Source organism: Catharus ustulatus, chromosome 7 (genome assembly GCF_009819885.2).
Source record: "Catharus ustulatus isolate bCatUst1 chromosome 7, bCatUst1.pri.v2, whole genome shotgun sequence".
NCBI classification, from domain to species: domain Eukaryota; kingdom Metazoa; phylum Chordata; class Aves; order Passeriformes; family Turdidae; genus Catharus; species Catharus ustulatus.
Window position 1 is genome coordinate 35,954,488 of NC_046227.1, and position 26,164 is coordinate 35,980,651.

Sequence of the window (26,164 nt, forward strand, 5' to 3'; positions counted from 1 at the left end):
GTTGAAAGACGACTCCATTTTGAATAAGATTTTCTGCCCAAAAGTAGAGAAAGCCATTGCAGCACGGGGATCCGGTGTTGTGGGTGTCCATGTGTCTCCAATGATTTTACCATATTGCTTAGCAGCAGTTCAGTAAAGAGGCTGCTCTTGAAGCCCTCTGAATTGCTACACATGAAATTTCAGTGACATTTAGTAAAACATTTCAGGACTATGTTGCTTCAAATTGAATTTGTTCAGCAGTTTTCATGGCTGGCCCCCGATTTGCATTCAGACTGAAATTTTCTAAAAGAGAAAATCATAGTACATGGGGGGAAAAATGCAAACTCCATTTTTGGACTAAGAGAATTTGGAGGAAGGGTGTGCCATTTTGTGTCATTTTAATTTGGACTAATAAGGATTTGCTCTTTCCTAGAGTTTTACATGGATTATGATCTCACTGTTTATTATGTTCTAACAGTATCACTCTCCTAGAATTAAAAAGAAAAAAAACACAAAAACAAACTCAAAGAAAAATGGAATAATCACTCAATCTTGTTTTATTTTTATTAGAAACTCTATTTTAGCATTTAGTTTCTTTTATATTTAAATTCCTTAGCTCAGTCAAGCTTCAAAAGAAAACATTTTTTTACTGTTTGCAAAACAGTTTTGGAGGCTCTTGTGGTTTGTCTTTAGTGTGTTATCATTTTTGACAGCTTTGCATAGCCTAGGTAGGCCAACAGGGGTCTGTCTAATATTGTTGCTGGGCAAATCTTCCTCCCAGAGATGAAAACCAAACAAAATATTTTTGAAGCAGTAAGAAGGAATTAATATCCTTTCTCTCACAGTCTTCTATTCCTTGCTGACATTACATTCAGGCAAAAAAAAAAAAAAAAAAAAAAAAAAAAGAAGGAGAAAAGCGTTCCCCATTATTCCCTTGTACATAGCAAGGCTAACACATGTAAAGCAATAACTCATTTTCTATTGCCATGTTTAGCATATGTCTCCTGTTGGCTCAGCAAGGCCTTTAGGCCGGTCCCTTGAGCCGTCCATCGTTGGCAACTCTTAGCCCCTCGGCCTCAAAACCAAATAGCTTTGAATCATGTTGAGCTGTGATGCTAATTTTCATACTGATGCATTATGGGAATAAATGTATCTGACATACTGTGTCAATGGTACTGTCTCTTTGTGTCTCTTGTTTTTTTGTTAGCTGCATTCCTACAGATGGTATTCCATTCAAAATGTTCTCTTCCTACAAAAAAAAAAAAAAAAAAAAAAAAAAAGGGGAAAAAAAAAACCAACATGCACAGCACCAAACCTCTAGGTGCAGAAGGCTGTTAACGGTTGCTGATGATAGTAGGCAAACATTAACATAATAATTAGTGTCTTGTAATTGTTTCATTAAAACCAGTTGTTCCATTTCTCCTCGTGTTTTCCCAGAAGAGAAGCTGAATTTGGACGACAGCCAGTGGGAGGACATCCACGTTGTCACCGGAGCACTCAAGATGTTTTTCAGAGAGCTGCCTGAGCCGCTGTTCCCATACTGCCTCTTTGAACAGTTTGTGGAGGCGATAAGTAAGTACATCACATACAGTAGCAGCTAGTGGAATAGCCTGTTACATAAAAATAATAAGAAAAAACTTAAAGATAGAAGAGCAGGGCCATCTCAAATCTGACTTACCTTCCATTATCCGTGATCCCGTCTTTATCTTGTTTTTTGAGACTGCCTTTTATCTCTTACTGTGTTTAGGTATTTAACTGGAAAGAAGGAAAAAAAATATTGAATTATTGATCTATAAATTTTGTCTCTGCAATTTGACTGTAGTGCCTAAAATGGTTTAGGAAAGGAATTAAAATGTGTATGCATTCAAAATATGCTAGGCTGATAATCCATAGATCCCCAAACACAAGAGAGAGACTAATAATTGTGAATCATGTTAGAAGGGGCTGTCTTTATGTTAATCAGAATGAAATGCGTGTGTTTTGTTCCACAAGGTTGCAGACTCTTGCCTTGCAGTGATCACAAAAAGAATGCAAAAACATTCATGTTCTCATTTTCATATCTACCTTTGCTTGGTTATTATTTTTTTGTTTAAAGTTGGCAGGCAGCAAAAGTATTTTCAAAGTCCCAGGCATTTATTCCGTTCCACGTCTCTGTGGTTTATGTTCTGCAAACCCTCCCTGTATTTAATATATGCAGGTGCATTTTGTAAAACTGTATTGGCTTGGAAAAACTTGACAAAAAAAAAAAAAAACAGTGATATGGGGGCTTGCTCCCTTTGGAAAGGGAGGGGAGGGAGAGGGATTGCTTAAAGGGAAAAAGCCGAGCAGGAGATTAATTAAAGATCCAGTAGAGAAAATCTCTAGGAAAAAAACAAACCCAACAAAGTATTCAGAGGTCTGATTTCTGAGTGATGGGCACACACATTTGCCATTGCTGTTAATGAGAGCTGGGTGTGCACATGCGCAGCTGTCGGGGAATACGAAACCCTTAATGTACAGCTCTCTTTGATTTTATATTCATAAGAGTCTTTAGTTCAACTAAAGCTTTTCAAGACCCAGCATCAGATATAATGAGGTTAAATACATCTCACAAGATCCTTCCCTGCTCAGTTATTTGGAGGTGCAGTGCAGTTAAATTACCTGAAATTTACTCCTGGCAGCTCACTTTCTTCTCCTTCCAGAGGAAATCAGGTGGGGAACATCATCTCTAAAGTTTAAGTTCCTGTTGCACAGTGTCTGCAGTGCTAAGAGGGAAAAACAATAAAGAATTTCTTATTGTTCAGCTTCTGTGATGCCTTGGGATAAGATGCTTGTTTGCAGTACCAGCACCTGAACATGCCCTTCAGGTGGTTTTCCATCCAGCTGCTCTGCCCTCTTGGAAAGGAGATGAGGTGTCTGCTCATGGGGCACAGCCTGGCAGGTCATTCACACCTCCTATGAAGTTAATTCTGCAGTCCAATATTTAATATTGAGGAAGAATTTCTTTACATCAAGGGTGACAGAGCACTGGAAGAGGTGCCCAAGGAGTTAATGGAGTTTCCCTGTCTGGAAACTCCTGTGTCACCTGCTCCAGGTGACTGCCTTGGCAGCAGGGGATGGACTGCAGGATCTCCAGGCATCATATCCCACCCTACCTATCCTGTAATTCTGTGGTCTACCTTCTGCTATTATAATTCACCATCATACTGCTCTTCTGGGGCTAAACATGTTCATCCTTCTCCTTATCTCTTTTTTTAATTGTCCATTGAGGAATATTTTGGATGTGCAAACATTATTGTACTCTGAAGAAAGATATCAGAACACCATGATCTCCCTCCTGTTGTCTCCTGCCCTCATCCTCTCTGCTAGTGTCCAATTCAGGGTGATTTGACATCTTTTGGTGGCCAGTGGGGATGTTTTTGATAGTGAAAGTACCAGGTAACCGGTTGTAGACTTGCGAATTAAGTTTGAAAGCATGTCGGGAAGAGACTGTCTGCTAAAGCATTAATATTCATGAATGAGAAATTAATGTCCCTTTCTGCTATTTGAACTATTATTAATTCTTATTATGATTTTGAGAGCCATTATACACATTGATAGGCTAATGAACAGTCATTTATAGAGGGATTTTAAGACAGTTTATTCCAAGGAAGGAAATGCTAGCACTCTAAAATGTGCTTTGCACTATTTCAAGCCCCTAATTCTTGTTGCTTGCTTTACTGCACATCAGGGTGATTTCTACCTAATCCAACTGTCTAAAGTAAGCTACGATTTCCAATCAATCTTCTCTTTATTTGGCCTTTACTGCCATAGGATCTACAAATCTGTATTCTTACCAATTCTACTTAAAAAACGTCTATAAACAACAATTAGGTGTTTTCAGTGTTTTTGGAGCTCTTCTGTATGTTAATAGTCCTGAGGTAAAGTAAAAAATCTTTTCAGCATCATTTCCATTGCAGATGATTCTTTGGCTACTTGTGCTAATTAATTTGTCTGGTCAGTACTGAGCTGCTAGAAAATTTGCTGTCTTCTCCAGTTGTGAAAAAGAGACTGTAGTATCTGTTCTTCAAAAAATTAGAATTATTAGCATGCAGTGATGGGTGTGCACTACAGCTAGAATAATGCCTGAGAGAAAACAACTTGATTCCCATCCTGATCCAGCACTGAAGACTCCTTAGTCAGAGCCTTGCACTGGTTAAGTGAGATTAAGGGAACTAAAAACCTACATGTAGTAGGCAGTGACAATTTCCCAATAACATTCATGGGGACTTAAGTCCTTTAGTTGGAGGTTTCAGGAGGAATTAGAACCCTAAAGGTTCTAATGGACTCCTTATTCTGAAAATATTGTGAAGACTATGTGGAAAAAACTCCATAGCAAGCTCAGTATCAATTTTCCTGGATGCTGCTACAATTTTAATTGTGTGCATGGGATCAAAACTTTACAGTACTGTGTATTATGCAAAGCACTTGCTCTCCACCTTCAATTTCTGCTATAAATAACTTTAGATATGGCCATACTGTTAGAACAATTTAGATATGACCAGAATATTAGAAGATAATCAGGGTGTTACAGAATCTCAGAATTCTGCTTGCCAGGCTGAAGTTGGATGATAACTGTCCATACAGCTTATATCAGAGAACTTATAAATGATAAATAGAAGGCCACAAGACCTCTGGCCCAATAGTAATTTTATTTCCTAGGATTTGGAAAGTAGGGTGGTTTTTTGTGTGTGTTTTTTTGGTTTTTTTTATACCAGACTTTGTCTGGTGTTTCTGGCAAGTCATGTTGTGTTATTTTGGATGAAATATGCACTTCTAAAGTGTGCCCAAATGCTGCTATGAAGTCAGGTTCAGCCACACTTAAATTACTCAGTACCACAAATAGTTCTATTGATTTTCTGGAAGATCAACAGACATAGTTCAACAGATTGCAAGTAAAATTGTGCTTCATGTGAGTAAGGTGGTAGAAGTGCCAATAACTGAAACACTTAATCACCTTATTTACTGAATTCAACCTTCATAGCCATACAAACTTTTGCCAGGATTTCAGCCACTGAAATCTACCCCTAAAAATCTGTTTAGAAATGTTAACAGGTAAATGTGTTGGCTGATTCTAAATCTTTATTTTGATTGAATTACTTTTCTTGAAATGTCTCAGGCAAAGGCACAGAGGAAAATAAATTTCTACTACAGTCTGTGTTCCGTGAGGGCTGATATCCCCAGCACAGGAAATATTTAAATATCCACTAGTCCTTCCAGATCTTTTCAGCTGGAGCAAGCTGTATAGACTGTGCATCTGTACAGACAGTGCATCTGTCCAACTGCACTTACAAAAAAACCTCACTGATATTCCACAAAGGAAAATTCCACCCAGTTCCCAAAGCTGCAACATCTGTCTCTGGTTTGGGAGGCTTGGGTTCAGGTCTTTGATTTTCTCTGCAACAGGTTGGAAAGATTACTATATTGGAAAGATTTTTTCAATGAGGTCTAGTGATTATGCCTTCATTTCAGTTCCTTATCTCTAATATGAATTTAATAGGTGCCACATAAGCACTGTAGATAAATAGGAGATTTATTGTTTAAAATGCACACACAGAGGCAGATGTGTGTGTATTTATATATGTATATACTCTAAATAGAAATCCTTCTGTCAGAACTATGATTCTCCTGCACAGTTTTCTGAATGAAAGTATCAGTTACTGCAGTGGGTTTCCCACTTGAGACAGATGAACAGGGGAATGAGATTAATTAAACAAAAAACATAGTGTTGAAAATCTGACTTGCAGGTTTTCAAGTGGAATCCCTAGCCTGATATGTCTTGGGTCTCAGTGTGGGGAACAGAGAATTTGGAGTCCACACCCATCACCAGATCTCTGGAGAAAGGACATTCCTGAAGGGAGACTGTGAGAAAGACAGAGAGAGACTTTTTACAAAAACCTTTTTACAGGATGGTGGGGAATGGATCCATACTGACAATAGGTTTATCTTAGATATTAAAGAGAAATGGTTCCCTGTGAGGGTGAGGCCCAGGTTGCCAGAAAAGTTCTGGATCCCTGGAAGTGTCCAAGACCATGTTGGACAGGGCTTGGAACAACCTGGGATAGTGGAAGGTGTCCCTGCCCATGGCAGGGAGTGGAGCAAAGTGATCTTTAAGGTCCCTTCTCAACCCAAATCACTCTGGGATTCTGTGGTTTGTAGGGCTCCAGATCCAGTCAGCATTTGTGGCTTCAGTCCTGGCAATCCCCCCAAGGATCAGCCCCCCCCGACACTTTGCAGACAAAGCAATCTCCATCTCTGGAGCTCAGGATTTTCAACCCTAAAGGAAAGGAAGGATTTCTTTGCATGGGGAAAAGCAGAGCCATAGGTACCTAAGGATCCTCAAAGGTCACAATTGTAGCACCTAATTAGCCTATGCACCTTCAGGGATAGATGGCAGCTGAATAAAGTTTTTAAGAATTTAAATGCCTAGACACCACCTAAGGTCCACATTAGATACTCATTTAATTTTTGTATTTTTCAAGATCTGGATTTTTTTTTCTTTGATTGCTCTGATAGACCATTAACACTTTTTTCAAATGATTTCACACATATCCTTTCGATATATCAATTAAGGTCCCCTGGTGCATGCTAAGCAGAATTCTCAATGTCATTCCTATCAATCCTACAATGTTATGTGTTACCCTACTCTACAGAAACTGAAGATGGTTATTTAGCATCTTACACATGATAGTTTTGTAACTTTTTTGGTCAGCAGAAGTTGTTAGACAAAAAATTTTTTTTTTACAGTTTTGCTGGTCTGTGACACTGGTCTTTACTGGTCTGGTCTGACAAAATCTATGATGGCAACATAGCAAAGCAATTAATTCTTCTTCCATGGGAACCATTGACTTGTTTTAACCCTCAAAATCTACCAGTGCTATCAGTAGTTGTCTGTCCTCTCCACTCTAGTCAATTGTCTTCCTCTCCAGCATTTCTGGCACCAGTAAAAAGGTTTCCTCTGAGTTTTGGCTCTTGTTCTGCTTCACTAAGAGCCCCCAAGAACCCACTGACTGTGTGGCTCGAGACAACATTTTCCAGAAACTCACATCTATCTGGGCAATGATTGCATTTTGGTGCTCAGCAGACCAGAGCAAATTTTGCACTGAATAATGTAACTTTTTAGGAGTTTGCACAGAAGCTGTCTGAACCAAAATCAGGCAAAAAAAAATTTAAAAACCCAACAAAACAAAAACAAAACTGTGTCAAGAGGCAATAAACAAATCAATACATAATCATGACCAAAGAGCTGAGCTGCATTGAAAATATAATGTAGGAAGGACCTGCTCTGAACTACTATGCAGTGTTATGAAAATAGTAGCTGGGAAACAGAAAGGAAGTAAATACATTCATTTATTCTGACAGTCATAACATCCTTGTATCATCTTGGTGGAAAGTTACAAAAGATGTCTAAAGAGATTTTCAAAAGACATCTAAAGAAACCTCACTCGAGGCTTACAAAGAACAAGGCTCAAGGCCAACTCGTCTTGGAAAGACAAGTCAGCATATTGCACTGTAAGAAATCCATGACAGTCTCTTAACATCATCACGTAATAGGTTCCTGAGAAACCAAATCTTATCAGTCTCTGGCATTATGCAAATTTCTGTCATAATCTCAATCTGTGGGCTTCGAGTCCTAATCAAACTGCCTTCAGATTCACAGTTGGCGAGCCTCCTATTGAAATCGTTTCTCTATCCTCCATTTACTTGTCCAAGGAAGTTTTGGGGCTTGGCATGGCATCAGAAAGCCTCAATTTCATGTGAACATGGTGATTTATAAACAAATCCAAGGTCACCACAATATATTTCACATGATACATCATAATTAATACACTTTCTTGGCCAAATTTAAATATCAGAAGACAGTAGAGATCCATAAACTAATGTGAACAGAAGAAAAAAACAACTGTGGAGAAACAAGAAGTAGTCAAAAGTTAAGGTGCATGTTTTTAAAAATTTTCTTAAAAAAAGATAATGATTTTATGAGTAGCATAATCTCAGGGAGACCCAACCATGCACATGTATGAATAAGTATGTGGTGTGTCCATTCTCCCAAACACAATAACACCAAAAAGTCATAGCAGCTCATTCAGAGTGTGGTACTGAGCACTTTCAGTGGGGTTTGAGTAGCATTATATCCATTTTTTAAATATTCTTGAAACCTTATCTGGAAAGTTGTGCAAATATCTGATTCAAGAATCATTAACTGATATTGGCAGAGAAAGAAAAAGCCCTCACATTTTAGAAGACATGTTAAGATGATGCAGGAGACAGACTACAAGGGAAGGTTTCTAATTTATGGGTATTAACAAAATGCAGGTTAAAAGTCTATATGACCATCCTGAATGATACAAACAAGTAGGAGAAAATATGAGTAAAAAATCTTTAAATATATTAAAACTGTAACATTCCCAGCATTATAGATATCACATTTTAACACAGTCTCCATTTAAATTCAAGCCAATAATAAAGAATATCTCCACTGAAGATCTAAATGGAGGCTGTTGTACTTGCAATAGCAGCAAACTGGTAACCAAAGACGTTCACTCCAGGCTTTTGTTCCCAGGAGGTGTCAAGGAACAATATGTCCTGGTAACCTCCTAGTTCTTTCTCAATGACCTTTTCTTCACAGTTGCAAACTGTTTCTGCTCAACAGCATTTTTAAATAGATCTTTTCAGGTCTGGAAGCAACTCATTTAGGGAAAAAAAAACAAAAAAGAAAAATTGGAGGTCGTGTCTTTGAATAGATTTTTCTTTTGAGGTGCAAAGTAGTCCAACTTGAGAAATTAAGAAATGTTAAGAAATAAAGGAAAGTAATTAATAGGTAAGACATTTCTTTCTTTTCTTTCCTTTTTTTTTAATTGGAAAGTTTTAATTAAGATGTTGGAAGAGAAATGAAAGCAGAACCTTCACATGAAAATTTACCTTCTCTGCAGGGCTTTTTCCTGTGAAGGATACTCAGGTTACACCTGTCCATAGGCAGCCTGATTCTAGATTGATTTTGGGGTTTGTTTTTCTAAAAATAAGCCTCTGGGTTTAAAACAAGATAAGTTGTGATATTTACTAATTCTTTTCTTTGGATAGCACACAATTCTTCTGAAAAAGAACACTTCATAAAACTCTAAAATGTGCACTGAAGCAACAATTTAACAGGATTTTCCCCTTTATAAACTTTATCTAACACAGTGTTCTGGTGATCCCATCAAATGAAAGAATATTTAAATTATATTTGATGGATAAAATTTACCTTCTCAGAAAAAAGAGGAGACCCTGCAGAACCTCACTTGAAGGGCTACACCAATGATGAAAATTTCCCTAATATTACAGGGACAGAAAACCAGTTTAATTTCGTCTTATAAATATAGTGGAGGCTTTCCAGTTATCATCAAATGAAATTAGAAAGTTTTAAAAGAATCTGTACTTGGATTTTTCTATGCAAAAGTTTGCGTAGGAGGGACATGTTCTCCCCCAGCTTTGCCTTTTTTGTTATTACAGTTATAATTTTTTTTAGCATAGCAGAAATTTTATTGCGGATGCCTGGCCTGTCTCTTAACTCATGCTAATTATATTCATAATTAAATGTTAAACAAGAATTGACTAGGCCAACTGGCTTGCACAGGTGTTTGTGATATGAATGGTTTAATGCTCCCACAATAAATTATTGGACACAAATCTGCAGTAATCTACACAGAGAGAACCCTTTTCAAGAACTTTGGCATACATGGTGGGTCCAGTACCGTGTTTTGAAGCCAGGGCTTGCAAGCAGCACTTGCAAAAGAGTTTTTTGTCTAAACTCTGACTTGTCCTTGGTGGCATGAGCACTAACATGGTTTAAAGTTTTTTTTTTCTGGGTTCTTAACCTGCCATGGGATGCAGGTCCTCAGAGCATTAACATTTATGGGAAAGTGGATGCTTGGTGGAAATGTCATCTGCCTCACTTCAGCTTGCACAGCAGTAGTTTATATTTGTGACTAATGACCAGATTAATCACAGAGGCTCCAGAAACTCTCTGTTAGCTTTACACCAATTGCTGGTTCTCTAGGGATGGAATCAAACACTTGCAAATGGAGAAAGACTGGGGTTTCAGTTTGTTACTCTTCCACTTAATTTTGGGGCATGGAAAATAGTCTATTAGTCTAATTTAAATTTCATCTGTGGTTAGGAGACTCTTTTTGTAGGGACAAAGAGCTGGCATAGCTGCTCAGGGCAGTGATGGAGTCCTCATCCCTGGAGGGATTTAAAAGTGGTGTAGATGTGGCACTTGGGGACATGGCTTAGGGCTGGGCTTGGCAGTGCTGGGGAAATGGTTGGACTTGATGATCTTAAAGGTCCTTTCCACCTAAATGATCCTGTGATTCTACGAAAGAAAGGGCAGAAGGAAGAATAAAACCAATTTGAGTCTGGGTTAACACAGGGGAAAGCCATGGAGAACATCAGGCAGGAGAGAGGGGTGAAACTGAGAAATCTGAGCAACAAACTGGGCAGGAAAGGGTTGGGGAAAAGAGAGAGGAGGAGCTCTTTAGTGACTGTGACATGATCCCTGTAACCTGGAAGGTTTGGGGGAGGCAGGGGGAGAGGAACTTCTCCTGAGGGTTATCTGGAGCTCTTGACAAAGTGAGAATTGACACTCTGGGTTCGAGGGGAAAAATGTTTCATCAGGCTTGTGAGTGAAGCTTCCACTCGGGGAAAGTAATAACAGGAGGAGAAGCAGCCTATAATGCCCCAGTTACACAATTTCAGAGGTGCAAAAATGGAAGAAGTGAGGCGGGGAAAGTGGGAATAGAAGACCAGGAAGGGAGGGAGAAGGAGAACCTCCAAGAGCAAGAGAAGGGGAGGCTGAAAGTCATAACCCACTGTGCTGTGCTTCTTCCTCCCTGCTTACACCTTCCTACAATCCAGAAGTTTCCACCTTTCCAAATAAGAGTAGCACCACACCTCTGTGTGGTGGCACATTGGAACTGGAGCAGCAAAGATTAGCATGATAATGTCTAGGTGGAAAAAAAAGTAACAACTGAGTTATTCTTTGGTCCTCATCACGTAGATATTTGAGGACCTGGTACATTCTTTGAAACCTAGACTACTACAGCTGTGGTATTCTGAGTAGGTACTAACTTTATGGAGTATTTCTATGCATTCTAAATGTTTCCAGCAACTGAGTTGGGGGAAAGTGCATAAACTTAGCCTTCACACTTAGGACTATGATAAACCTTTGGGTGAGAATCTGGTAGATGAAAAATTAAGTCACATAAACCGTATTTTTTCTATATGTTTATCACTGAGCAATAATCAATCAGAAAGGAGTTAAAGCAGCTCTTTTTTCTTTTTTTTTTTTTTTTTTATCTTCTAGAATTTGTTTGGCATGGAGAAAGAAAGGAGAAATTAAGAGTTTTAAAAATTCCATAAAGTAGGCAGGTACAGAATAAAGTCACTAATGGTCACAAAGTGACCTCAGAGTTTACCACAATAGCAGAAATATACATAAATAAAAGGAAATATACATATATAAAAGGCATAAAAAAATACATCAATGAGATGAGAATAGTAACAGCAGCACTGTTCACAGAACGCTCACTGAATGTCAGAAAAAAGTCAAGACACAAGTTCAAGTCAGGCCCAAATTTGCCACCCTGGAAGTCCAAGCTCCCCTTCCCTGGGAGCATCACCCCTTGGCATTGCTTGACACAGGGCTGGATGCCCAATTTCCCTGTTTTGAATTTCCCTGTCCACCACAGGAAATGCAATTTCAAACTGAAATACTTTGGGAAAGTATTGATGTCTCAACGTGAGGGTAGGCTGGTGTTCTTACCAAGGCTGGGCCAGAGTTCAAAGTTAATAGGATTTATAATGTCTCTTGAGCCACACAAACTGTGGAAAAGTAGTGCTGGAAAACTGGGTAATGTGGGTGCAGAAAAGCATCCTCAGCAGCTGTACTCCTCCAGCTGTACCAGATAACAGCTAAAAGGGAAGTCAAGAAAAGTAAGGAATAGTGTGGGAATGGGAACACAGAGTGGTGCTGCACATCCTCCTCCCAAACAGGGTCAGTGAGGCCACAGGAACTCATCAGACATGACTTTTACTTTTAGAGATGTTTCTTTGGATGCAGGAATATTCACTCAATCCTGCCTTTTGCTGATAGTACAGGTATGGAGTTTGAATTGCCCACAATTTTAAAATAAAATGCAGTTTGTCTTGATTCCTGCAGAATCAAACTGCTCCCTCTGAGTGCCTTCTACATAAAATTCATGACCCTGTTAACCCTTGTGGCTGCTGGTTCATTTTGGCCCCAGCACTGATGCTTTCATTGCCTGGGAAGATAGTACATCACACAGATAATTGTGTGGAGATCAGGAGCACCATCTCACTCACCAACAGCTCATGGCCTGACTCAGTCACTTTTAAACACTTTTGAGTGATAGTGCTAACACTGGGAACAAAAAACCTTCAATCCAGCTGGCCAGAAATCAGACTGAGTGTTGTTCACTCTTACAGAACAGAACTGGAACAACCAGAAAGGACTTGCAAAGGTTTTAGAATCCCAGAATGTGACTGAGAGCTGCAGAGCTGTGTAAGCTCATGCAGAAACACCTGGTGTTTGTAGCTTTTTATCAGGAGAGCCCCAGGAGCAAGGGAAATATTTTGCAAGCTGGCACTACCACTGTGTCTTGTAAAGGGAAAGAGCTGCACACACAGAGGAGGAGTGAGGCGGCCAGGACTAAACCCAGTGTGATTTGCACAGTCTGTCTTCTCCCAAAACTCCTGCAGGTGCCATTGAAAGCAGAGGGATAGGGAGGAAATTGGCCTGATACAACCAAGTCATAAGGAGGGCAAATTAAGTGAGTGCACAAGCTGCAACTTCTTCCTTTTTCTCCTCCTCCTTTTTTTTCCCTTTTTTTTTCTTCTTTTTCTTCTTTTTTCCATTTTCTTCTTTCTCTCTTTCTAGTCCTTTTTCTTTTCCATTCTTCTGAGTTTTTTCTTTCTTTTTTTTTTTTTTACATCTCTGTCTCCTGTCTTTCCATTTTTCCTTCTCTCCTTCTCTTTTCCATTTCTTCCTTCCCTTCCCTTCCCTTCCCTTCCCTTCCCTTCCCTTCCCTTCCCTTCCCTTCCCTTCCCTTCCCTTCCCTTCCCTTCCCTTCCCTTCCCTTCCCTTCCCTTCCCTTCCCTTCCCTTCTCCTCCTCCTTTTCTCTTTTTTCCTTTTCCACTTCCTTTCTCTTTTCGTTTTTTCCCTCTCCTTCTCCTGTTTTTCCTTTTCATTTCAAGTTTCCTTTTTTTTTCCTTTTTTTTTCTTTTTTTCATTTTTTTTTTTTTTCCTATTTGCCTTTCCCTTTCAAACAACACCAAACTAGGGGAAGCAGGAAGCCTGGCAGGCAGGTTTATGCACACTTCTGCAGCTCCAGCTCTGGGCTATCAAGTGCCACTTCTAGAAGAGCCTTTCCCTGGCTCGTGTTCCATTTGCATCTGGATGTTCACAAGCAGCCAGGACTAACCTACACTCCCTGCAGCTGAGGTTGCTGCTTGGTTTTCTTTATGCCACAGATCAGGGCACCTGATGAGGCCACATTTCTGCTAAAAGCTTAAGTGTATAATTTTTTTTTTTTACAAAAAATTTGCCCACTGTGGAGAGAGAAATCCTCCACAAAGAAATAATAAACCATGATGAGAGTAACCACTTTAGATGTGAGAATTTGATCCAGGTTCTGTGTTTTAGCTTTGAAGCAGTAGCTGTCCTTTAGTTCAGTTAGTATTTGTGAATCATTGCCTCAAAAAAATAAAAAGGGGTCTTTTGGCACATTCTTTAGGCTGATGACAGGCAAAATGAAGAAGATTCTGTCTCAGAAATCTCCAAAAATAATCTTAGGTTTGACATAACACACCATGTCATGAAGTGATATAAGCCACATAAGCACAAAGCAGGGTTTAAATTTAAAGAAGAATAATCCTATTTTCAGATAGGATACTTTCCATCAATTTGGATAACAAATATCTGATGCAGAATATAGCCATGTTAATGTTGAGATCTCTTAAGACCTGCAGTTTCTGGTAGTAGGTGGCTGTGGCATCCTGCTTGCTACCTGTGCTCTCTGAGTCACTCAGACCACCCCCACACTCACATGCATTAAAGATTTCTATCTGGAAATAAGGATCTGCACCTTTTTTTTTAATATCTTTAACCCCTCAGCACCTGTGATCCAGAGTTCCCAGTGCTAAAGAGTGATGCAAAATGCATTAATGCTTAGCACTGGGAAATCCCAGCTCCTGGTGCCAAGAGGTTCATAAATATAGTAATGAAACCTCTTGACTCAAAAGTGAGCACTATTTAACAGAACAAGCATGAACAGCCTTTAGGAGATTTTGCAGCTGGATTTGTTCCACTGTGTCAGAGCTGAACCTCCATGATAGTAGTTTTAAAAAACTGTGCATGGTTAAAAGACAGAGTTTAAGGAAGCCAGGCAGCCAAAAATTAAAACTAAATAAATCCATGGAAAGGGAAAGTAAATATACTGCTGCATCCCTACCAGAAAAAGAGGCATCAAGATTCCCCAGTATGAATCCAGGGACAGATGTCAAGGTCTTTGGGAAGTGTCCACTAAGCTTTATTTTGCACATGCTCCTGAACAACTAAAATGAGTATTTTGTGTGATAATTTACAGCAAATCAGTATCAATAAATCAGAATCATGTAAGCAGTCATGTTTATTATATCCTTGTTGCTTAATATTCATGATAGTAATTTATTTTTATAGTACAGTTTCACTGTTATCTCCTCCTTTGCTGTAACTTTGAGACAAGCAAGCTGCAAAAGAAGAAGGTCAGGTAACCCTTTGAAGACAGTAAAAGTTCATTCACTTGGAATTTGCCTGCTTTGTTTTGTTGGGGTTTTTTTCTAATGCTTTAGTGGCTCCTTAAAATATTTATACTATCATTCCTAACCTAGCATTATTTATTTAACAAATATCTCTGCAAAATGAGAGTTGCAGAGCAGTGTATGGATCCCAACTCTACGAATGAAGAATCCAAAATTTCTAGAACTGCTCAATTGAAAATGGTCATGAAATCTGGTGTCAAGGTCTGTGTTTTGACAGAATAGTTTTCTTTTAAAAAAATTTAAAACTCACAATCATTTATGGTTTCCTGACGTTTTTTGATGGCAAGACTTGTTAATCAGGATGGCAATGATAGAAATAGGAGATTTTATCCATGGAATATGCAGAGTACAAACAACTACGACTTCTACCTGACACTCCTACTGAAACAACTCATTGCTAACTGAGGCCTTAGTAACTTCAGATCTACTCCCTAACAGTGCATTCAGATTTAACTGAGTGGCTCTTTTGTCTTTTTCACATGTACTTTTAGGTTAAAAAATGGATTTTAGCTATGCTGAGGTACAAGGACCTCCACTGTTCCTTGAGTGCAGTCATAAAGCATGATTAAGCTGAATGAGAAAGCACAAATTTGAGGATGATGTAGATGTCAAGATGCTTTTTATTTTCTATAAATGAGAAATCAACAGAATTCTTGATCTTCTTTGCATTCTTTTTCAAAAATATTTTTCTTTCCTGCTGATCTGCTTCACTGTTTCACCTCAGACTGAGTTTGTGTAGCAGGAGAATCTTTCAATATGTAAAGCACTTCTGGTTAAAGCCTATAATTATACAATGGCCTCATTGCTATGTCCCCTTGTCTTTCAATTAAGGATGAGCTTTTGATGAAGTTGTATTGGTTACTGCACACAATCAATTGTTTCTCACCCAGGAACATATTTTTCATTAGACAGGAGGTGGAGGCCACACAAAAAAATATTGCTGATCAGACGAATGAAGTCTAAACCTACCTCATCACAAAGATAACATCTAAAAGTGTTTCAGGTTTATTTATGGGAAACAAAAAATATGACTAGGCTTCAAGAAATGATGAAGATAAGCAGACATAAAAGACATTTTTATTCTAAGTGTAAACTATCATTAAATGTATTTAGATTTAGACCCTATAATTATTATGATTGTAGCAATTAATCAATCAACTGATTAACATGTAGGGTCAGCAGGACACAGTGATCTTATCTTGAAGCTTGAATTAATTAATTATTCCTTACTCTACATTATTATTTTCTACTTGTGTATGTTTTCTCAGTGTCCCTATTGAGAAAAATATATCCTCTTTTTTTTCCTGTGATTTATTGAGTCAAGCAGGGGAAGACACTGACGTACATTTACTAATTTGCCATCAGAATTTCAAATTAATTAAAACATTTTTAAAACATTGCATAATTTTAACTACTTGTTATATTCTAATTAGCAAGGTTCAATTAAATTGTTTTCAACGTAGCAACTTAAGAGCTCTCATCTCTTCAAGTGGAGTCAAATTCAGCGGGTGTATATTGTTGCAATGATATAATTCCATGTTCATTATCCCACAAGCCAGTGAAGTCTCTCTGAGCAGAGCATTTGTTTACTGTCTGTGGCAGTGGGAGGATTTTCCAGTTCCACAGGCAATCCTGCTGTCAGGAGTTCTTCCTGAAACTCAACTGTGAATCAATTTGCTTTATGCAAAATTATTTTATGCCCCTGCTCATGGCAGGGGGTTGGAATCTGATGATCTCTAAGGGCTCTTCCAACCCAAACCAATGTAGGATTCCATGAAAGGCATCCCTTCTTCATGCTGAACATTTCCTCTGTCCCTTTGCAACATGATTTGATCACCCATAGAACTCTTGCTGGCTCCAGAGATTCCCTGTTGCACCAATGTGCCCAAATTCCTCCTGGTTATCAGCCCCAACTTTGTTTGACATGCCTGGTTCTTAAAAGCTTTGGTTAGGGGTTCTAATATTTTCTTTCTTTTTCAATTTATGTCTTATATTTCTTATATTCTCTTATATTTTCTATCTTGTCTTATATTTTTCTCTTATTCCATAGTTGCTAGCAAGCCTTGGAAGTGCTGGTGGTGCTGAAGAAAGACTTTGGTGCTCTGTCAGACAGCATTTATTTCCCAAAAAACATTCAAATGCTCTGTGCTTGTAAAGCCACATTTTAATACTATTTTAATGCTATTATCACCAACTAATATGCTGTGATGAACAAGGATAAAATGGATTTTATAAGCATCTCCCTCTCCTCTCGTGCTGTGGAACAGCCACACGTGTGTGTAAACAGGGCATGGTGTGTCTGGGGCTGTTTTAGCCAAATAACCCAAGTTCCCATAGCCCCCATGTCTGCTTTTCTCCCCTTTTTTTCAGTCTGTAACACCCTACCACAGCGACTCTGTGTCCTGATTAGGCTCTACTATTATCTATACAATCAAAAATAAAAGAGATGCTAAAAATCCAGCTGCTGGCTCTCTCACTGAGCTCTCAGAAAAGTTCATATCCCAGCCCCTGGTGGTTTTATTTTTCCAATTTTAGTGCAGGAGATAGCAGTAATAGAAGTAGGTTTGGGGGCCTTAAATAGAAAGGGTAGGAGAAGCAGTTATCATCAAGCTTTAGCTTTGAAGTGTAAACTTAGCAAAGACTTCCCTGATGAAGTATACATATGGAACTACAAAATGCCACTTTTTATCCATTTGTTTTCCTGACCATAACCACGTTTTCACACTGTCAGCATTTTCATTAGAAGCTCTTTTTGTCAGAGGTTTATAACGAGAATGTAAAGATTTGCTATGGGCTAAATCTCAATCCAAGAGCAAATGTTTATACCAATTCTGAAAACAATCAGCTTGCCCATTTGTAGTTATGCATGTGTTCATCATCTGTTACTGCTTGTCCAATGCTCTGCAACTTCTGGAAGGAAAAAGAGACATCTGGAGGGGAAAAAAAAGCTATCCTGCAGATAGCACGCTGTATGTTCTCCTGAGTTATTGAATAAGGTACTACAGAAATGCAGCTTTTCAATCAATACAAATATTTTTTGCTTAAGCCTGTCACATTTACTGTAGAAATATTGTAATGTATGGCTTAGCCTGGTCTCCTTGTTTTAAAAATTCACTGGGAATTATTTACCTAATGAACTGAGCCACTTCTGTGATTCTAGGCATGACGAATTCTTTGAAAATATTTTAACTTATCTTCTGGACCTGAGGGTTGGCAGGGTTTTCCTGTCTGTCACTTCCACTGTGTATCAGTCATTAAGTCCCCACAATGTTCTGGGGATGAGTTAAATGTAAAAGATAATTTACAGTCCTTATCTTTCTCTGACTATGTGGGTTTTAACAGAAAGGTACATAGAGTAGGCATGTATATAATGACATACAGAAAAATTTTAACACAAAATAAACAGAAAAAATATTTGTGCATGTGCATGTTACCTGTGCACAACATGACTCAAAATGATTTTTTTCTGGGTAAAATTCAAAAGTCATGGAACCATAGAATCACAGAATTATTTGATTTGAAAATAACATTAAAGATCTTGTTCCTACCCCTCTGTAATGAGCAGGAACAATTTTCAGTAGAAGAAATAAAGATAAACCAGGTGCTAATCTGAAAGTTGCTTCTGTTTTTTACACAGAAGATGCCTGAGGTTGTAGAGCGCTTCAAGAAGCTTTGTAGTACTTGGTATTTACATACAATACTCAGAGTTACAAGTATTTACTTTATAATAGCATTACAGTCATACTTACAAGTCTCTTTACCCAGTAAACCTCAGGAAAAAAAAATTGCTGCCCTCATTAGTGTTTCTCCATAAACCACAGTAAAAATTAATTGATTCACCCCATCCTAGGCACAGATATGCATCAAAACTTTACACCAACGTGGCTGCATTCACTTCTAAAGTATAATTAAAGCACTTGAAAAAGTGTGTATAGACCATCCTGTAAAGCCATCAGGAAATTTATTTTTTCCTTTAGCAAATAATTCATGAGCAGTTATAACTCGTTGACAAATCATTGTGCAGACAATGAAAAGAGTTTTTTTCAGAATGGGTCATGAGCACACATCTGGTATGAATGTTCTCAGAAATACTTCTCCACCCTGCTGTGCACAGCCCTTCTGTTTTGGGGAGATTTCGAGGGAATAAAAAGGCTCACCTGAATATTTGTGAACATGCAGGCACATCAGTAGATCTACCTGGAAAAGAGCAAAAAAATTAAAAGCCAAAAAATTATTTCTTTTTTTAGCTTGGCTCACCCAGCTGTGCTTTCAACTAGGAAGCTTTAAGAAGCTAATTAATTATGATCTAATTAAACTTTGCAAAGTCATTGTGAGACTGCTAGAATTAATATAAATATTTCAGAGCAAGTAAACGGAGGCACATGGACATTTTTGTAAATCAGGTACCAAAGCAAGCAGTGAGAGCAGCAGCTCTCTGTCCCATTGCCCCAGTCTACAAACACTTTTGATCTTTCCAAGCTTCACATTTATCTAGTAAGGGTTAAAGCAAGATTTTAAATCCTATACAAAATCTGTGGAAATATGTGTTCTGCATAAATCTGGGCCACAAAATTAATATACTTGTATACATTTTCCCCATCTGCTATATTGCTGACACATCCAGCTTGTAGCCCAGAATGTTTTAGAGAAGAAAGGGCCATCTCTATGTTTAGTGCAAGAGTTCAAGTGGAGTTAGAGGCTTAGTGGTGCACTCAGGCTTCTCCACTGAACATAGAAAGCAGCTTGGGGTACTTGAGAAGTTTTCTTCCAAAACGCCAAACTGCTGGTTACTGGTGGGGAAGGGAGGAGTGGCATTATTTTATTTTATTTTATTTTATTTTATTTTTGTATTTATGTGAGGAATTAAGCTGCATGTTTAGTGGAGAAAAAAGTTTCCTTTTGTACTCTTTCAGTCTGGTCAGCTGTCATATGTGTGTGCCTGTGAATGTGTATACATAACACCCATAAATTCTCCATTTAAATTAAAAAAAAAAAAATCAAAGACTTTCAGGCAAGGGTAAGGTGATCTCAAACCTCCAAATATCCTGGGAGAGGCAGCTCTTTTTTTGTGACCACAGACTCCCTCACCCAAGCTGGGTGCCTGTGATGAGCTGTCCTGCATTGGGAGGTAAAGGAGATGTCCCCTTGAAGACTTTACCTGCAGGGACAGTGCAGGAAAGCTTTTTCCAGGGGCTCAAGGCTGCACTGAGCCCTCCATGGCGTGTTAGGAGGAGCTGCAGCCTGTCCAGAGCTCCCCTGGTGCCTCTGCTCCAGATGCAATCAAAGTGTGTTTTCCAGCAGGTTGGTTATATATCCTTGGGAGGGAGGCTGGCCTTCTTTTCCTCTTTAATTCATTCACCACACCAGATTTTGAATGTGTGCATTATTTTGCAATAGATGCCCAGTGCACTGTGCAATTTTGAATTTCTTAGGATTTCCTGTTCCCAATTAAAAATATGGGTGTGTATTCACCTGTTTATTTTTTTAATGGCTTTTATTAACATTATAATGCATCTTTGTGGGTGTTGTGGCACATCCATCTTGTGGATTTATGGACAAAAAGCTGAGGTCCACTGAGCTGGCTCCAAGTCATAAATTCAGAAGGATCAGTGTGACAACTTTAAGCTACCAAAAGTCTCCTCTCAATGTGGGGATCCACCTGTGGCTTTGAGGTCATCTCTGACTTGCACAGCCATGTACCTTTATTGTGACTTCTCAATCTCAGTTTCTGTAATTTCAATTTCAATAATATCAAAGCTGAACTGCACCAATAAATTTTCTATTTGCAGATTAGGCCTGTTTATTTGCATGGGTAATCTCATATATTTTCCAACATACTGATCTTGAGCTCTATCAGAAGTCACCTAGAAACTGGAACCGTTGAAAAAATACCATGGAAGTTACCTGTATTTTGATTATATATATATATATGTATAATATATAATTGTATATGTAATTCCTTGTGTACTGTGTAATATAGATTATATTATGATTTTTTGATGCATAACCAAATAATACCACCATTATAATAGGGTGGGCAGGGGTGGATTACACATCCTATTTTTAACATTCCCATTTATTTTTCACCTTCAACACATCAGAAATCTCCAAAATTACCCTGGGAAGTTTAATTCCTGGGTCAGGTCTACTTTTCAGTGGCTCAGTCATCTCCATTGATGCAGCAATGCTGTCTTCCACCAGAGACCTCAGTGTTTGTCTTCTCCACACATGAGGCTTTCCCACATAGAAGCAATGCATCATATGTTTATTTGACTTCTGTGGCTCTTGCTGGTGACTCACACTGACTGCTTGGTGGTGCTTTTGCAGCCAGCAGGAGAATTATTTTACCATCATCTACAGTAATTCCCACGTCCCATAAAACACAAAAAAATTAAGATTATTTGCCTTATGTATATGCCAGGTAAAATATTCATTGCTACTTAATAAGCTTTTCACTCCGTGAATTACTTTTTCTTTTTTGTTTTTGTTTTTTGAGGGTTTTTTTGCTCTTTTTTTTTTTTTCTTTGGTTCATAAGGTTTATTTAAGGGAAAGATAAAGACAAGCAAAGAGAAAGGGAGACAAAGAAGATGGGTGCAAGGGGAATTGGGAGGATCAGAGAGAGACTTGAGCAAAGACAACCAAGATATTTGGGTGCAAATAACAGATTTGGGTTTTGAGACTTGCTTGATGGTTGTGTACATGAATCCTTGGTGGATTTTTTGCTTTTGCTAAGCAACAAAAGCAGGTTTCTACTGAAAGGATCCCACTAGGAGAGGACAGTGCACACCCCATGAAGTCCAGGAGATTCATGAATGTTCATCACCAGGTTTTCACAATTAATGACCATATCAAACCTCATTTGCTGCAGACACCATCCTGCCCCAGAGATAACATATAAACACACACTGCAAAACGTTCAGAAACCTCCCAGCCACACTGCCAGGGAGCCAGAGAGGTCCCACATTCTGCTGCTATTGCTGCCCTTCCCATTGATGTTCATTCATTCATTTCTTTCCATGTGAGCAGATCTCTGGGTCACCATCACTTTGATCATCAGGAACTTTTTGCAGATACACAAGAGGTCAATGCTGCTCTTAAACCTCCACTGCATTCTGTTTAAATTGGTGGCTGTCATATTAGAGAAATAGTGGTTTCTCTTTCTTCTTCTCCCTCTACCATGCTTTAATCTACCTGTAACAAAATGCACTGAATTGAAATGAGAAACTTCTTCACAGAGATTGGCTGCTGTTACTCCAATTCTGCAGAAATCAGTGAAGGATGCTCCTTTTCCACCTGTTCGTAACTTTTTCCACAGCCTAGACCAAGATCAGCTCAGATCTACTCCATGTTCTCTTCCCTTTAGCTCAGTCCCATTTCCAGCTGTCCAACCTATGCCCCTTTAAAATGCAAACAAGTAACATGGTGAAACTGTCACTAATTCTTTTATTTGCTTTAAAGTGAGGACCATACAGAGCAGGACCTTCATTAGCAGTGTGAAAAACTCTGGGTGCACCACCATCAATGTTTTATCATTTCATTGTGAAGATCTGGGGAGAAAAAAACAGGCATTTATGGGCTCACTTCATCCTTCCTTTCACCCCTTTTGTCTGTCTCCTCCTCACACTGCTTGCACAGAGGCACATGGGAAGTGGGATTTCACTCCAAGGAGAAGAGTGAGCATTTCCAATGAGGACACAGCACATCTTCTGCTCCCATTTAAAGCATGCATGGTGCAAAACCAGGTTAGATAAGCATCCAGTGCTATGGCTTTTTCCTTTTTCTGTTTGTCCTTTACACTTGCAGCTTGTAATTGGAGAGGTGTGAAGATGAGGCACCAAAAATAGAGGGAGAAATCCAGGTGCACAAATTCGTGTGCCATCTCAGAGAAAGAGGGAGCTTAAATTGCAGCCAACTGAACAATTTAGGTGCACAAAGTTAAAACTAATAGTGAACTATCTGCACACCATTTTTTTTGGCAGAGCCAAGACCCCCTCCATTTGTCCAGAGTCGCAGAGTGTGTGAATGGCTTTGCACGGGAAATGATTCTGAACTTTGCAAATAGCTTTTATTATAGCTCCTCTGTGACACTGCTAGAAAACAGATTAGATCATAGCTCATTTCTCTTTTATTATTCTGACAGTGATTTCATTTGTTCAGAACTTCCATTTTGCCTTTAATATCTCATATGCGGTCACATTTTGGGAGCTTTAGGATGTGCTGGTTCTGCCTGCATGTCTCTCACCTTCGCCAACTCATTACAGAGAAGCATCCCCCCTAAATAACAAATATTAACAAACATGTATGAACTTCAGATGATACAATTCCCAGTTCATTTCCTGGGCTATAACACTGCCAGAGAGGGATCAAATAAAGAGCCTGCCTGATCCCTAAAATAAGGCATGCTAGTGTGGGAAAAGTCCTTTGTTTTATACCTATAAGGGGAAAATATATTAAACCCTGCCCATGCAAAGGCTAGAGCGAGAGCCCTCAGCTAAAACTGCAAAATTAAGAGTTTGATAGCCCAAAACAAGCATCTCAGCCAATCATTCTCTCCTGCAATACATTCCATTTCTGCCCTTTAAAGTCAACTGATTCCGATGCTCTCAAAATGAGTGTGGCTGTCCCCAAATGAGCCCATTTTAAGATTTGTTTGGGGATTTTTAGTAACATAAAGTCACTGCCCTGAGGTTCCTTTCCTCCCACCTGTGTGATGCTGCCAGAGAGGCCTGACCTGGGATTAGGTCCTTCCCACCATGTCCAAACATTACAGCAGCCCTTTTGTACCATCGGTTGTTGGGATTGCCAGGAACAGCCTTCAGCCTGCTCTGAAGTTATGTTGGGCAAACATCCAGCAGAAAGCTGTTCATTGCAAAAGCTGAAAGGTCATTTTTACACATATAATATCTTTCTTTTCCAGCCCATGGGCAGTAATTAATGATTTAAGCCTAAAAAAACCCAGTGAAAACTGAACACAGTAGAAACAAATACCAATAACCTGCAACAAAAAATCTCCAATGCTGTGCATGTCTAGCAAAGATCATTACAGTTAGCTAATTTTTAAGCACTATCATAGCAAAACAGCCCTATAATTTTATTTTATACATATTGAACTGTAATATTAAGATTTTTTCCCCATCTTACATCTGGATCTTTTACCTACAAAACCAGCTGAGGGTTTGGTTTTTCCATTTGTTTTTTTTTTTTTTTTGTTTTGGTTTGATTTTTTTTTCTGCCCTTGGATCAGAGAAAGATTTATTTCTGTGACTGCAGATATTTTAAAATATATTTTAAATGTTTTCTATTATTCCCTCCTTCTGCTCTCCACACATGTTAAAATCCGCTCAGAGCAAGGGTCTGTGAAAGGAGCTGGAAAGGCCTCTGTCCTTTTTCTGGGGGTGTTTTCTTTGTGAGCCTGCAAGTACATTGCATTTTTGTGTGTGTGTGTGTGAGAGTGTGTGTGTGAGTGTGTGTGTGTGTTTGTGTGTGTGTGTGCATGCACAGGCTTAGTCCTCAGGTGGAACTGTGGTTCCTGTGCTTTCGTTCTCGAAGCTGTTATTCTGGAAGGGAATGGAGGCAGCTGTGTTTACAGCTCAAGTCTTGGCATACATTTACCAGAATCTATTATTCATATCGTTCAGTATCAGGGAGAGATCTCAGGCCACCTGTCTATCTGACAAATTCACCCTTTTGTGAGCTTTCTGTTCATAGCAAATTATGTTCACATTGATGAATTGAGTTTTTATGAGCATTGCTAACTAACATTCTCACAGAAGGCCAGGGGCAATAGACTGCAAGTGTTTCTGGTCCACAAGTAAATGTTAAAAAGAAAAAAACTGCCAGCATTTAAAGACAATTTGCCATGGAGGGATAGTTAAAATATTTGGCGAAGCCTTGATATTTATAAATTCAAGAATGTCCATAAATTATTGCAGATAGTATACGTATCACAAATAAAAAATAAAAATAATTCTGCACTGCCCCCTGTGAACGTGGAGGGCTCTTTAGTATTCTGTGTGTTAACAGGTAGACAGTGATCAAAGCTTCTAAAAAATCCTTATCAGGGCTTAACACAAGGTGGGAACCATTTAGTTCTGCAGAGGGGATCTTCCTTTGAAATCACTGGGACAGAAGTGAACACAAAATGATGATTTACCTGAGTGCTCCAGCATGACACTGGTTCCCATCCAAAGAGCCACCAGTCATGGGAGCAGCTGTACCTTATAGATTGAAAGATCTGCAGCTGTAAATCAAAATATTTCCATAACAAGAGATTATTGTCAGGATGTGCTGGGACAACATTGCCTGTGAACACCCGAATTCCTCATGCCCCTTACCCTACAGATAATGCCAGGGACAGAGCATCACCCACCCCTGAGAGCAAAAGGGTGTGGGGTGGGCTGCAAACCTGCAGATACAATCTCCAAGTAAGTAAACAAACACTCAGCTGCATCAGGTAAATCTATTTGTTAAACTCTGATGCATCTAATGTGCCATTTAATATGCCTTGGAGCACCTGAGACTCTGCACAAAGTGTCCCAGAAGCTCCTCACGTCTTGGCACAGTTGGAGGATAACGTGGATACATCAGGGTAACTCCCTACCGTGGTGAGCTGCCAGCACCTAAGTGTCTGAATCCCACCACAACTGCCATAAGGATGCTCTTAGGAGCCCACAAAAAAAAAAAAAAAAAAAAAAAAAAAGGGGGGGGAAGACAATGAGTGACATTTCAGGGAGAGAGACCTGGCACTAATAGCCACATCACGAGATCAAATTTCTGAAGGGGAGAAACAAAGCTAAAAAGGAAAAGGGAAAAAAAAAAAAGGTGGGGGGGAAAGAAATCCCCTAGTTTCAAATGAAAAATGATGCTTAAAAGTCCCTCCTTAAGGCACAGAAAAACAGTTTGGAGGCAAGGAGCCACCTGTCCCAGAGCAGTGGAGCACCTTGGCCCCATCCTGGCGGGATGTGGCGAAGGCTCTCGTCGCTTCACACCCGCGCCAGGGCTGCCTCTCGCCCGCGCGGCTCCTCGCGCTGAAAGCGTGGCAGCCCTGCCTGTTGTTTTGAGAGGTGCGAATGGAGCGGCTGCCCCTCGCGAGCTATCTCTGCCGCTTCCAAATCTGTACCGCCGGGGAAACAGGTTGCGCAGCGTGGCCTGCTGATCCGCGCCTGCCTGGCCAGTAGCGTGGACAGAAGGAGCACTGCTGTCGCCGTCTTCCCCAAGCTTGGAGCCGAGGCAGAGGGTGATAAATGCGGTGGGTTGCCTTTCAGTGTATCAGTCAAACCGCCAGTTTGGGAGACCTTTCCCGTTAG

The 26,164-nt window shown here is 39.3% G+C and overlaps 1 protein-coding gene across 1 annotated transcript in view; it reads left to right on the forward strand.

The window, feature by feature from the left end:
• Window positions 1-26,164, forward strand: part of ARHGAP15 (Rho GTPase activating protein 15) — a 321,465-nt gene that overhangs the window by 259,800 nt on the left and 35,501 nt on the right. The window contains exon 12 of the mRNA XM_033064260.2: window positions 1,417-1,551. Within this exon, the coding sequence (XP_032920151.1) occupies window positions 1,417-1,551 (135 nt within the window). The remainder of the gene's footprint in view (window positions 1-1,416; window positions 1,552-26,164) is intronic.